Raw genomic sequence first — 15,226 nt, forward strand, 5'->3', positions numbered from 1 at the left:
TTCCCTCCATCATCTTCCTGCTCTTAATCATCATCCACATGCCATCGTCTTCCTTTATGTCTTCATGATCGTCCCTCTTTCTCTTTGTCATGGCGGCCTCGGCTCTAATGAAGGCAGACTGCAAGTTTCACTTCTTTTTTGTTTTTCAAGAAGCGGTGGAGATCAAAGCCAGAGGGCACATTTCTAAAGCCAGAAATAGCTTTACTTCTGTGGCCAGTTTAAAAGAAAAAAAAGAAAAAAAAGAAACATGCATTAAATATGTAAACAGTAAATTTTTAAAGCGCTGAGAAAGGCTGACAAGGCAAGAGTGTCTTGAGGGAGTGAGAGCAACACACAGGTAAAGACAAGGTCAAACACAGACGAGCACACTTTTCTGCACCAGCACAGCATTTTGTGCACTTAGACTGGCCTATAGACTGCGGTAGCTATGATCAGGCACTTATACATGTAAAAGATTTAGCCTGCCATGCTTGGAAGCGGAACATAAACACAAACCCTCGAAAACCAGCGTCACGTCTCAAAATCAGACTGCGCTCGCTTTCTGTGTTTAGCCTTTTGCCCAGTACAGCTCATCAAACACTGTCTGAGTTTACGAACAGATGGTTAACCTTGGGACCAACTGAATGGTGAATTTAAAGATAAGCCTTAATGAATAACAGGCTTTATCAGTTTTCATTGACTTGTGTTTCAGTGTTTACCAGGGCCTTTGCTGAATAATTTGTGTGCTGAAATGTCTCTGCTGGCTCTTCTGTTCCGCTCACTTGTTTGTCCTTTTTGTTTTATGTATGGATGTTGTCTTTCTTTGAATAATATAAAAGCACAAAGGAGCAAACCTAGAATACTGTATGTGCCAGTTCGCCCACATATTTAACAGAAACAGTTGTAAAATACCTCCAGCTCCTTAGAAACCACACTTTTTGGGCCTCCACAGCTGCCATGAACTGTATATAATGCATAAGCCCATATCCATGGTCACCTCTGTATACTCTAAGTGTGTACAAGGATGCGCTGCGCTCCTGTGTGCTGACTGTGAGCCCTGCTGGAGACTCTAGCCTCCCTCTGGGTCTTGGCTCCGGCTCCAGGCCTCGGCGGGGGAGTAAAAGGATTACTGCTGTCTATGTCTTTTAAACAGCCTTCCCTAAGCCTTTTAGCTCTCCATTCATTCTCACATCCTCCCCAGTCATAAGGAAATCAATCTGTCTCCTTGAAAAGCAGAGGAGAGAGAGACAAAACAGTGTAAATTTAATTATGTTTTTGTCCGCCTGTATATTTACTCTTCTTTACAGTAGCGTGGTTTTGAAACGATGAGGAAAACGGTGACCTGATGGTACCAGCTGTGTAGGGAGCGAGTGAGACATGGGAGCGAACTGGGCGGGCAGACTGAGCGAGAAAGAGGCAGTTAGGATCAGTATGCACTCCACACAGTCTCCGTAATAAGTTTTCATTCTCACTGAGAGAGCCAGTTTTCCCTTCAGAAGCCCGTGGCAGCGTCACATTATCGGCTCTTTAATCACAGAGCAGCCAGGTGCTCCTGCAACAATCAACATCCCATTAACCCGTCGGCTCAACTGTTTGCAAATGTATTTTCAGGTTCATAGAGGATGTCAGGCCATAATCCTGCTGACAAGCTGATTTCAGCCTGTCTGTCACATAGTCATGTTCCTGCCAGCACCCATTTGTTATTCCATGTGTAGACTTGGATGTAATGTAAACACACAGAATCACTGCAGGCATTTTATCTCCTATTGTGTGCTTGTTTCCCGTTTTTCTAATTCTCTCTCTCTCTCTCTCTCTGTCTATTTCCTTTTTCCTCCTCAGTAAACCCTTCCCCATCGGAGACAGAGTGACGTTCAGTGGAAAGGACTGCGTGTGCCAGCAGTGCTCGCACACACTCGTCAAGTCAAATGAACCGATCAAGATCCACGGGCCCAGCCGTAAGTCCAGCGTCCGCCTCGCTCTGTCCGTTCTGTTTAGGGCCACCCGGCGTTACAGAGCACTGAGGCTAACGCGATGTGTCCATGAGGCCCATTTAGCTCATTTAGCTAATCGAGAGTCTGTCAAATCGGTCGTCTGACCTGTCGAGCTGATCTGCCAGCTGAGAATTATGCAACACAAACAGACACATCATTCATTCATTACTGTCAACACTTAACATGCAGAGAATAGAGGATGCGATGTATTCACTGCACATCTGGTCTCATCCTCCTTTACATAATTAAGTAAATATATTATGTTATTATATAGGTATGCGCAGCGCAGCCCTCTCCTTTTCAGCGTAAAGCAGGAAAATTACAAATTATTATCTCACAACAGAGCAACAGTGATTGATAGTGAATCATTTGTTGAGTGTGACACACAGACAGCAGGCTGCTGCTCACTGGCTGTGCAGTAATAACAGATGGTAGAGAGGCAGTGAATAAATGTCCGCCCCAGATCGCTCCATTCAGGAGAATAAAATCCAAACGGCTCCCCAGGTACGTGTTCATCACTCCATCTTATGAGCAGGCAGTCTACAAGACGGGACACAGAGTGCAGGCACTAAATGTAATGCACTGGCTGTTACAGCCTGTTCCTCTTCTCTTTTTTTTTTTTTTGAAACAAGCTGAATTTTTAAGAATGCAAATTTAATTTTCTCGGTGTGGAAAAGTGGTGGAAATACATTTGCCAAGGACAAAATTATTATTTAAGCGGATTTGAAGGCTAGGAGCAGGTACTAAAATAACGTGGTAGAAAACATTATTAATTGAAGTTTGATAATTTATGCACCGATGAACATGAGAAATTTAACTTTCTACCCTTAATCAAGTTTAAGTTTCATCATCATCATCATCATTGATCGTGTCTTCTTATCATGGATGACCTCCATCTCAATGAGAACTAAAAAATATATGTGCAATTATTCAATATGAATAAATAACTTGCTGAGTGTAGTAAATCTGCAACGTACGACGTCTAGTCTTACCAAGCTCAGCTGACTACAGATGAGTACTTCTCATTCCACATCATAAATTTTATATCGGGGCATCGGAGTGTCCTAAGGGCTCGGTGTGTGCCGCGTAAACCGCAACATGTTTGAATGCTCTGTCCAAAGATAATAAAACTTGCCAAACAGCACCTCTAAAGCTCAATAATTAACATGCTGTACATGTTTTATCCACTGAAAACCTGATGTATAAAAATGTGTGGTTTTGCGAGAGGTAGTGTGTGAATATTTCATGAAACAGATTTTTTGTTAGCTACGAAGCAGACTCGTTGAATTGGGCCAGCTGTTTCACATTATTTCCGGTCTTTATGCTAAGCTAAGCTAACCAGCTGCAGGCTGTAGCTTCATATTTAAAGGGCAGATGCAACAGTGGTGTTGAGCTTCCCATCTAACTCTCGTCAACGAAACGTATTAGCATCTTCTCCCATAAGTCAAACTGTTCATTAAAGAATAAAGCAGAAAAAGCAAGAAGTTAGTGCTACAGGTTAAAACAGGTTCCACATCTGGCCCCACCTCCATTTAGTGATGTAATACTTTGCTTCTGACAAAAAAAAACACATGCTGTATCTTCACAGATAAGAGTGCAACCAGAAATGCAGCAACAATGCAGAGGGAGTTTTCTGTCCTCTCTCCTTCATGGTGAATTTTTATGTCCAATACATAAAATGTCTAGCCACAAGCTGCGTTACGTAATGGTTGATGATCTAATTCCCATTACATTCGATTGCTAAAACGGGATCTTTATCATGACTCAGTAGAAAATCAGCTGTGCACAGTAACAGTCTGGAGCTGAGATCCCGGCTCCATCGACTCAGCACTCTCACCACCGAATGACAGTTAAGATTTATTTAGACTGCAACCCAACTCAATACACTGCAGTTTTTTTTTTTTTTTTACTGTGAAACAGTTTGTATTGGCTGACAGGGCCGAACATCTTCCAAATGGAAACAAATGGAGCGCTGACCTTTGTGCAGCAGCTTGAGACTCTGCAACCATGCATCATTTGCAGCCTCTGCGCTTCTTTCGGTGGTCAGTAACATTTGCTGGGGCGTCCGTCTGAGGGAAATGGAATGTACAGTGTGTGAGTGAGAAAAAAAAGAGAGATTCATACTTGTTTCATATGAGGGTGATTTTAACAGTTTTAGCACTGGGGCTATTACAGTGATATTTGCTTCCTGCCTGCTCTCAGTCATGTTTAACAGTGCTTACAGTTGAGAGGACTCCCAGCTCTACAATATCCTGCGTTAGACCGGCTATTGATTAAGGAGGTGGTTGTGCCAAAGGGGTAGAAAACTACACTTGAAACACAGTAGGTGTTTAAAGATGTTCAAACACACCTTAGCTCACTCCATTTCTCTTTGCCTGTGCTTCTACCTCTCCTATATTTCCCCTTTTTCTCTCTTTCTGTCTCTGCATCCTTCCCCTTTCCGTCTCTTTACCCCTTCATCTCTTGGTCTTGCTCCTTTTTCTCGCATGCTCTTTTTCTGTCTCCAGACTGTGCCGGATGTGGAGCCGAGATCAAACAGGGACAGTCCCTCCTGGCGTTGGAGAAACAGTGGCACGTCAGCTGCTTCAGATGTCGGACCTGCAACATGGTCCTCACTGGAGAATACATCAGCAAGTGAGTGTGAAAAGGGGAAAAAACCATAAAGAGAAACACAACGTTTCAAAGCATGTCTCACTCAGAAAAGACATACAAATTGAAAAGATGTCCTGCAGTGTTTGTTTTTGATGAAAGGAACTTTCAGGGTAAACTGTGCGTTCCACTGCAGCTTTATTTATATGTTCTATATTACAGGGATGGAGTGCCATACTGTGAGGCAGATTACCACGCCCAGTACGGGGTGAAATGTGAGACCTGCAGCAGATACATCAGTGGAAGGGTTCTGGAGGTGAGGACGGGACCAGATTTCAACATGAGATGATGCTAACAGAGATTTGGCTGCACAGAAATACCGCGGCAGTACTGAAATCCAAATTGCAAGTTGACTCTGGCAACTGAGTGTAATCAGCGTTATCAGAAATGAGCAGTTGCATTTTATCCACAGCTCAGTTTAAGCCCCGCTGCGCTTTAGGGAGTGAGCGACTTAAAATTGTTGAGAGGGGGTGGCAGTAAAAATTTTGTCCTGCTTTACTAAGCCAAAACAACTTCAGCTGCAGTGTGTTAGTATGGTCAAACTCACATCCATATCTGCCACTTTACTAATTCTTCTAACACCACAGTTGAGCAGAACTCAGGCCTATCTCCAATAAGAGGAAGCAAAAAGATGGATCGAATCATTACGACATGTGAGGAGTTGAGAGGAAAAGGGAGTTATAAAAAGATCAGAGAGTAAAGAGTGAAGGGGAAAAGATGGAAGGAGGGGAGACAGAGAAAACAAACTCTGCAGTGATAAAAATGCACATTTGTGCTTTGCGTGCTCTTACGCTGAAGTATTTTTAAAAAGAGATGGAAGAAGGAGAGCAGCGGAGACGAGGCTGAGAGATGGACGTAGGAGGAAGTGAAGGGATAATAATGAGGAGAGTGATAAAGTGCAGATGCTAATTAAATGTTTTGGAAGAGTCTCTGGAGGGTGTCTCTTGTCATCTGGGATGTGGAGAAAGGGAGCGGACATAGTAAAACTTTGCCAGACACACACGCACACACACGCACACACACACACACACACACACACACACACACACACACACACAGGGTCTTGTTGTCCCTGTGCTCCTTTGCTTGTCAGAATGGTTGGTGTAAAGTGCCTTGTTCCTGACTGTCAGCCTCTCTGGACTATTTATAGACATGGGAACATATCAGCCTTTATCTGCGAGTCTCTCTCTCTCTCTCTCTCTCTCTCTCTCTCTCTCTTTCTCTTTCTCTCTCTCTCTCTCTCTCTCTCTCTCTCTCTCTCTCTCGCTTGCTCCCTGAACGTGTGTGTGTCTCTTTTCTCCTGTCAAATAATGATGCACTTCTTTAAGATGCTGCACGCAACTGATTTGACAGACAGGAAGTCTGATCCAGAGGACGTAACTCCTCAGACATACAGTTTACATTTAGGATAAGAATAACACATAAATTACAACTGGGCACTTTCACAGACATATAGTTTTGACAGTTGATTTAAATTTAGCTTTTAGTTTTTTCATGAAAATGTTTTAGTCACATTTTAACTATAAACATTTTAGTCTCGTTTCCAACAGTAAAAATCTGTCTCGTCTTTGTTGTGTCATTTACCTGGTGTCATTCTCGTTACATCCGTCATTACACCCTTGATGATATTACCTTTTCATGAAAGTTGTTACCTTTGTGTGTTTTCAGAGTTTGTCCCAGCTCCTTATCGCCACTTCTTGCTAGTTTCCAGTAAAACTCCCACAAGATTTCCACAAATCTTTTACATTTTTCATTCAAGGACCCGTTAATATTAACTAACATGTCTGGCAGAGACATGACGTTACAGAAGGCAAGATGCTGCAACAGGTCAAGCACTTAAATCAGTTTCTATGAAAAAATATTTTGTAGCAACAGAGAATAATGTTTTATTAATCAGGAGGTTGCAGAAATGTGATTTCACAGAAGCACGTAGGTTATAATAAGAAACCGTAATTTGTCCATTCATCTGTTTTTCAAGTTATTGTTTCATCTTATTTGTTGATTAAACATGTAATATATTGAATCATACTTCTCTGTTTAGTTTATGGCTACTGTATTTTTTTTTTTTTTTTTTTTTTTGTGAAAAAGTCAAAAAATATTTTCCATCACAGCAAGTAGCCAATAAGTCTATTCATCTGTTTTAAAATATCACTTAATCTGCACAGCAATAATCGCCTGATCAATAAATCATTCAGCCCCATTCGTATATGTTGTTAGGAGTTTGATTCATAGCATAGCATCATATGCTTTGTTTTCAAAAATCTTAATATGTACAGTAACTACTTAAATTCCCAATTTTGTACTCAAGTACAGTAGTTGAGTGAAAGTGTTTAGTTACATACACCAATGAATGTCTCTTCTCCCCTACATTGAAAACCAAGACTAATCTGTCTGTCTTTGTGTTGTCAATAGGCCAGTTCCACACTCCCACTTCAATCCAACTTTCCAGAGCCAAAGGTTGTTAGTTTAATTAGTAGTTTTAGAGAAAATGGAAACAAAACGAGAGGAAACAGAAGACAGAGGAGCATAAAACTTTCCTTTCATCAGTTTCACTTCTCCTCTTCTCCATACTTCCTCAGTGTCTTAGTTTGCCAATATATATAGCAGCCTATTGACGACACCGGAGAGAATGGGGGCCTCATTACAAAATGGTAACAGCAGTTGCTGAGCTGATACCTTATGACCACAGTCGGTAAACGCACTGCTGCTCAGAGAACAGGCAACGGAAACCCTGCATCCTCTCCTGGCTTTCCTTTCAGAGTAAGCTGAGACAGACAGAGTGCGCAGGGACTGGTTAAAATGCAGCTCAGATACAATTAAGAAGCGTACACTGGTAGTAGTTCCTGGAGAGAGTACAATCGACAAAGAGGCCTGATTTCCTGCAGATCACATAAAGGTATCAGTTTTATGAAAAGCGGGAAAAGTCAGGGCAGTGTAATATGACATAATACCCACCACACACACATGCTGGGCGTGTTCAGATGAAACAGTTCAAGTCTACTTGACACGGGCCACATGTCAGCAGCGCTTCTATAAATAGAAATTCACTAAGGGGAAGGCAGAGGTGATGGGGCCACGCCTCAGTCATCAGCCCCCTGTGGAGACGCATGTGAGAAACATAACAGCCAGGAACTGGACTGGATTGATGGACGGGCCCGGTTCAGTGACATCACACTGCATCATTTCATGTGTCCATTTCACCTGCGCCGTGTGTGTTGTGTTGTGTTCCCTCGGGATGCTCTGAGTGTCCAAGGACATGTATCGCACACTTGTGTCCTTCACTTACATGGACACCCACTTCCCTTTTTCTCTCTGTAGCAAACACAGACACACACACGCGCACACACACATGCACACGCCAACAATTTTTCTTCATGTGACTGACCTACAGGGATCTTTGCTCTAATTATGGCATGGGGGAGAATAGGTGGTGTCTGCTATCATGTGATTGCTGCATGCTGATGAAACAGGCTATAGGCTATGCAATGATGTCTCAATACATCATGAGGCCATTGGTGGTCGGGTGATATACAGTAGAAAACATGGATACGATGGCCTGCACAAGGTGGGGGCACAATTTGTAGATTAATATTTCACTCTGTTCATAATGATAATGCGCATTGAGTCTCTTCTCTCCTCTCCTCTCAGGCGGGAGGGAAACACTACCATCCAACCTGTGCCCGATGTGCCCGCTGTAACATGATGTTCAAAGAGGGAGAGGAAATGTACCTGACAGGTGAAACCTGACGTCAATACATTCACACACGCACACATACCATAGTGTATATAGACAAATGCATGGCATGAGGGAACACCCAACAAGAATCTGTCTTGTCTCTCGCTCTTCTTCAGGATGTGAGGTGTGGCACCCATTATGCAAGCAGGCAGCGAGGGCAGAGAGGAGGCTCAGGGTGAGACAGAGCTCAAAGTGTAAATGCTAAAATAAAACAGAAACTAATTTCCTCACCGTGTTCTCCCTCCCCTCTCTACTGTTCTTCTGTCTGTTTCTGCCTCACAGCACAGACGCCTGTCAGAGACCTCCATCTCTCCACCAGGCTCCTCAGTAGGCTCTCCCAGCAGGGTTATATGTGTAAGTAAATGATGTGTCTAGTCCCTTTTAGCTGCCACTGCCACCGAGCTTCCCCTAAAAGCACAATCGTTACACCAGAAACACAAGCACTTCCCATAGGCTTGAATGGTTAAGCACCAACCCGAGAGGCTGCTCACTCCCTTGGCCTGTTCACTTGTCTGTGTCCTACCTGCTCTGTTGTCATTAGTCATGTGGCAGGAGTTCAACATATGTGAGAAAATATAAAGTATCTTGTTGTCGACTGTTTCAACAAGAAATTACACCAACACACATATTGATCTCCTTCTATTTCTCATTTTTTCTCATCACGAAACTGAAGATTAACACAATATTTCCGTGTTATACAATGTCTATTATGACCATCTTCAGTCATCACTGCCCACAGAGCACTCATATGGTGATTTGCAAATCAGAAAACATTTAGATGTGTAGATTAAATCTGGGCTAAATCTGGATGAAAGCTAAGAGCATGGCTCAAGGGATAGAAATATCAGTTGGTCCACCACTGTTGTCCAGTCTGAAAATTCTCATTAACCACTGGGTGGATTGCCATAAAATGTTATACAGACATTCATTGTCTCCAGAGGATGACTCCTAATGTTTTGGTGATCCCTTGACTTTGCAATTAGTGCCACCAGCAGGTGTAAGGTGTCACGCATCCCGTTGGAAAAGAAGGTACTCGTAATGCACTCGTAGGCTAAATAATGTCCATAAGAAAAGGAATTAAATCAGAAAGAGTCACACTAACTTGCTTCAATAAGTGCAAAAGAAATTTTTACTTTCCAAGACCAAGGCACTTTTCCTGTAGTCTGTCTGATCTTCCTCAAAGCCCCAAGCTTTTTACTTTAATTAGTTTTTCTTAGGTTTGAAGTTCTTAGGAAATGTCTATGTGCTGTATACACATTGGCATTGTTTTTAATCATGAAGCCACAATATTAAAGGCTTTTATTTTTTAGTTTTTTTATCAAGGTGACTTGAATTTTAGAAAATAAAAGAAATGATTACATGTAACCTAAACTTTCAACACAATTTATCCCAGTTTTAACCTGCTCATGTTTTGACATGCAAATCAACAAATTGGTGTGTGTGTGTGTGTGTGTGTGTGTGTGTGTGTGTGTGTGTGTGTGTGTGTGTGTGTGTGTGTGTGTGTGTGTGTGTGTGTGTGTGTGTGTGTGTGTGTGTGTGTGTGTGTGTGTGTGTGTGTGTGTGTGTGTGTGTGTGTGTGTGTGTGTGTGTGAGTGAAAGATGGGAAGCTAGTTGGTGAATGTGCCAGGTTTATGTGTAGGCTTTCACTCTGTGCACTCCAGAGTTGGACCAGTTCCATTTCAAAACAAAGCTTCAGCCTGATGTGGAACCGGGTCCAACCGCGCTGCTTGGCAGTCTGCTGAGTGCTGCTGCTGCATGTCGGCAGTATTAGCATGTCAAGGGGCGTCTGCATGCAAGCAGGAGTCACTGCTCTCTGCTCAGCCCCACCCTGCTCTCGTCTCATAATCAATGACCTTTCTGTTTAAGGTGATGGATGAGGGAGAAATGCAGTGTAAGCACGCTTGTTGTCCACACTGTCTCCTCTCCCTCTCCTTCTCTCTCTCTAGCTGTCTTTGCTTCCTCTGCTCTACACACATGCTGAGCTCCTGAAGGTCAACAACTTTACACTGCTGTCAGGTTCTGCCGCGTACATGTGTACTTTTGATGAGCGCGCGCGTGCACACACACACACACGCACGTACTGTATGTGCATGTGCAGCCGTGTGTGTGCATCATCAGCTCTTTCTCAAGCCGCTCACCGCTGCATGACCTGCTCACAGTCACTGGTGGAGTTTCCATTCTGCTTTGTTACTGTTCATCGTCCATGTGGTTGACGTTGGGTCTTGTTGCTGTTGTCTCTGTCTTTGGTGGGTGTATGTGTGTGTCCTCTCTCCAGGCCAGAGTGGAGAATGAGATCCTAGCTTATAAGGACCTAGCTGCCCTGCCAAAGGTCAAGGCCATATATGAGGTCCAGCAGCCAGACCTCATATCCTCCTCATACCAGCCCTACCACAGATACACCTCTGATGACAGGCTAGAAACTTACAGCTATGGGGAGGTACTACTGCTACACACTCCAGGACAAACTAGCATTGGTCTCATCACTCATCTGTTTTCAAAAGAAACACTTTGTTTAGTATATACATGAAAAAGAAGTGTCTGTCTTAATAACACCTCCGTCATGTAGTATTTGTTGGACTCATTGTTTTCATGAAAGATGGATTTTTTATCATTATTATTATTATTATTATTATTATTATTATTATTATTATTATTATTATTATTATTATTATTATTATTTGGATGGAAAATGGCATTTAAAAATACCATTAGCTGAGGTAGTAATTTCTTATTTTTTATTTTCTTAGTTACAGCTAGGGAGTCTGGTCTTGATCAGGAGCTTCCCCCTTTTTCTCTTTGCTGTCAGTTACTGAAAGCATTTACTCACCTGTCAACTTAGCAAGAGGATCTTGTTTACTGTAAAACATGGAGAACATTCTGCTGTAGTAAACATAATGTTTTACATGCATGGGGACATGAATTCAAAATGAAAAATGGTGGACTTTGCTGCCCATACACAGACGATTCAGTTTAGTTTCTGGTAAATGGTTTATAACAAATGGAATAATTTGATATTTCAGGAAATACACTTCTTCATATAAAAAGATCAATACCACACTTGTATCTGACAGACTTAAATCAGGAGTAAACAGCTGGCTCTGTCCTGTCCAAATCAAGAAATAGTTCACCACCTAACATTCAAGTTGATGTTTTTACATGTTGGTTTATGTAGGGATTAAAAACAAAATGGATATATAACATGTTAATTATTGAACTTCAGACGGACCTGAGTGGTATCCACCTTCTCATCCAATTATAGGCAATAAAACAAATAAGCTTATTTCCCAAACTGTCAAACTAGTCATTTAACATCACGTCATTCGATGCAGCAAAAAGCATAGATTGAATTTGAAAAGGCTGGTCTTTCCTTGTGGTCCTGTCAATAAAAATTATATATGTTATATAGTTTTTTATAATAATTCTTTTCTCTCTACTGATTCTCCAGTCACTTGGGACGCTCTCTCCCTATTCTCAGGTAAGCATTCTTCCTCCCAGTGTAAGTGGCAAAGCACTTAGGACGAGTTTAAACATGTGAGCTGTTGTCACTTTGTCCTGTCACTGAGCTATTTGTCTCCATGCTGCTCTTCTTTCACTTCTCACACATCTCCTTTGTCCTTCTAGGACTACGACAGCCTGGATATGAGGCAGAGGCGGTGCTCCAGTCCAGGTTATATAGACTCGCCGACATATAGTCGTCAAGGCATGTCACCCATCATGCCTCGCTCTCCGCAGCACTACGGCTACCCTGGTGAGTCAAGTAGCATTTACTCCTAGTTGTCTGCCTGTAACCTCTGAACTTAGTATCAGCCTGTTGAAAAAAAAAATACTAAATGAAGTCGATCATGTTGTACTTAATGTCAATTGTACTTTTAACCAAGTACTTATGAAATTTCTGAACTGAAGAATTTCTTTTGAGTTTTTGGAATTATTTCATTTCAGTGAAGTCATTTAAAGGATTACTTTTTGGGAAACACACTTATTTACTTTCTTGATGAGAATTAGATGAGAAGATTGATACCACTCGTATATTACCACTCAAATATTTCCCAAAATAACAAACTGTTCCTTTAATGGAGCTCGAACTGCTTGTCATTTCCATCTGTTTGTCATCACCATTATTATATATATGTATACAACAAATGTGGCTTCATATAATGTCAGTGTTGACAAAAGATTCCCCGCATTAACGCAGAATGTCTTTCACTTCACTTCAAAATACTTTCTTTGGCTATCTCATACGCTGCAGTTGCTCCCTGGCTGTCATTTCATTTAACGCTTAACACATGTGCATTGACACTGTAATAATAACCACAGGCAAGTCGATAGCCTTTGTCATTACACAAGTGGAAACGTTATCTGATGTCACTTTGTAATTTGAATGGATGTTTAGGCTGTTTAGTTTTCATCCGCATGTGTTGAGGCCTTCCTTTCATGCTCATGTTTCCTTTGCTGTGATTGGCTGTGGCTGGCTGCAGGCTCTGAGAGTGGCAGGAGTTCACCTTATTACGGCCAAGAGGGGCGGTCAAGCACACCCACCACAAACCAGCCCCCTAAACATTTTCATGTACCAGGTAGGATTCCTCATCTCCTCATCGCCCTACTCACAATTTCATAGAATTTTTTCATTTCTTTTTTTTTTCTGGGTGGGAAGATTTCATCTGCCATTACCCACTAATGCAAATCATTCAGAGAGGCCACTTAACAGTTTTACAGTGGGAATGAGAGGATGTGCAAATGTGACTAAGTCATATTTTTATACCGCACATAATTGTTCTGGAATATTTTTCCCCTTCATACTTCATCTTTACCTTCTTTTACCTTCCTGTATGACCACCCCTCCTACCTCCACCTCCACCTCCACCTCCTCCTCCAACCCATCACCCCAGCACAAACTCACATCTTCTCCTCCTTTTACACCTCCATGTTTCACCTCTCCATCTCCTCTTTCTCTCCTCAGCCACAGGGGACCCCAACATCTACAGGAAGCCTCCCATCTATAAGAGAACTGGTACAGTGCAGTTAGCCCCGCCTTAGCCTGCCTGTCCTCCTGTCAGTTTAGTCATGCTGTGTTTGAGTACTCGATGTAGATGTTGTTACTGACCTATCGACGTTCTCCAGCAGCCCCTTGTGATTTAGCATTGATTCGTATTGACGTCCCAGTTATCATTGAAATCGAAGCCATCACGGACAAAACCTGATGAATGAAGGATGGATGCTGTACTTGGGAAATGCACAAAGGAAACAGAGTTCGACTTGTAGGACTTGTTTCAAAATTGAGGATAAGGATCAATCAGACTTATTGCACTAGCTGTGTAAAGGACCTATGTTTAGTGTGCATGCCACATGCACATGCACATGCCTGTTTCTGTGTGCAGTGCCCCGCAGCACGACAGGTTCTTGTCAGCAGACAGGGCTGGAATAGGCCACGAATGAAGGGAAGGTTGCTCAGGCGTGGCAAGTGTTGAGTACATGGGACTCCGAGGACACACAATTTAGGGGAATAGAGCAGAACAGTGGAACAAAGCACAGTGGAAAACTGCATTTTAACTGGAATTTTTTATTTGCTGTGTAGACGTCTTTTTATTTTCTCAGCCCAGCACTTGTTAGCCAGCGGTCAGCGTGTGATTTCACAGATACTGTCATTTTGTTTTGGTTTTTTTTTTTTTTAAAGAAAATGGCAGCGTCTGGAGACAGATGTGCTCACTTTTGTAGAAAACAGACAGAGTGTGCGGGAGGGGAAGTCTGATTTCTTAATTGTGTGGATTTATGTTGTCGTTCAGTCAGATGGCGTGGCAGCGCAGTTAACGCAAGCTGCTATTTTTGCCTCTTGTTTTTTTCACAAGTCATTAAACTTATATGCAGTTCAGCCGTCTGGATAGTGTGCTTGAGCATAAACATTCATAAGGAAAAGATTCACTATCTCCTTATCGCATTACAATGGAAAAGGCTTTTCAGCTGAGTCACAAGACCTAAGATCTCTTAATGGAGGAGACTTTATCTTTGTTGTTGTCCTGCATGTTTGTCTGTATCATATGTGTTGGTATTTGTGGGATAGTTAGTGAACTGTGTCGACCTGTGAATAGACACTTTCGCCCTGCTGTGTTACTCAGCTATAATTAGTACATCACTGGCCATAATGTTCCACATTTTTGCATATGTGAAGAAGAAAGTACTCAACATTACAGTATCTGCTCTATAAAGCAAGTTCAAAAATATTCAGTGCACATTTCTACATCAGTCACATTGATCCCTTCTGGTACTTTATGTTTCCTGAGCAGCTGTTAATCATTATTTCCTCTTGTTTCAGCACTAAACATGACTGGTGTAAATTCAAAGCCACAACAGACACATGTGGAGTCGCTGTGCTTCTTGTGCATTGCGCTGTGTGTCATCAAAGGCCCGTTATGTACTAATCAGTTAACAAGTTTGCTACCTGTATAGAAAAGAGGCTGTATCAAACCGCGTTTTACTTTTCAGTTTGTCCTCGTGCTCCGTACGGGTAGCAAAGTTCTCATATTGTCACGTCTCCCTCTGGGACGCTCCAATAATGTTTCCCTTTTCTTTTCACCTCTTTTTTATTGCATCCAATCACTTTTATTCACTTCCCTCCACCTTCTGCTCCACTTTACCCGGTGACCTTGCCACTGTAAGTATCTCCCTCCTCCTCGCTGTTTCACTCACTGTCGGTAGATAGATATTTCACGTCTGCCTGGGTGTGTGTACCGTATGTGTCTTTCTTCCTGTGTTTGTGTTCCCACATCAATACCGTATAAACATACTTCAAGTGACAGAAGTTTCAGTCTGCTGTCAAACTTTGCTCTGAATGCGTGCTTGTGTGTAAGTGCGTGTGCGTGTGTGTGTGTGTGGCTCG

The 15,226-nt window shown here is 42.3% G+C and overlaps 1 protein-coding gene across 6 annotated transcripts in view; it reads left to right on the plus strand.

Moving 5' to 3' along the window:
- The window catches only part of ablim3 (actin binding LIM protein family, member 3), a 44,760-nt gene that overhangs the window by 23,329 nt on the left and 6,205 nt on the right, over positions 1 to 15,226 (plus strand). For 2 of the 6 annotated variants that reach the window (XM_056383485.1, XM_056383486.1), the window contains exons 4-13: positions 1,819 to 1,934; positions 4,478 to 4,604; positions 4,782 to 4,875; positions 8,268 to 8,355; positions 8,472 to 8,530; positions 8,638 to 8,709; positions 10,631 to 10,792; positions 11,801 to 11,830; positions 11,977 to 12,103; positions 12,831 to 12,926. In XM_056383485.1, the coding sequence (XP_056239460.1) occupies positions 1,819 to 1,934; positions 4,478 to 4,604; positions 4,782 to 4,875; positions 8,268 to 8,355; positions 8,472 to 8,530; positions 8,638 to 8,709; positions 10,631 to 10,792; positions 11,801 to 11,830; positions 11,977 to 12,103; positions 12,831 to 12,926 (971 nt within the window). Of the gene's footprint in view, positions 1 to 1,818; positions 1,935 to 4,477; positions 4,605 to 4,781; positions 4,876 to 8,267; positions 8,356 to 8,471; positions 8,531 to 8,637; positions 8,710 to 10,630; positions 10,793 to 11,800; positions 11,831 to 11,976; positions 12,104 to 12,830; positions 12,927 to 13,312; positions 13,364 to 15,226 lie in introns of all 6 variants that reach the window. The other 4 variants (XM_056383484.1, XM_056383487.1, XM_056383489.1 and 1 more) reach the window with 4 other exon arrangements.

This window comes from Seriola aureovittata, chromosome 8 (assembly GCF_021018895.1).
Source record: "Seriola aureovittata isolate HTS-2021-v1 ecotype China chromosome 8, ASM2101889v1, whole genome shotgun sequence".
Lineage (NCBI taxonomy): Eukaryota > Metazoa > Chordata > Actinopteri > Carangiformes > Carangidae > Seriola > Seriola aureovittata.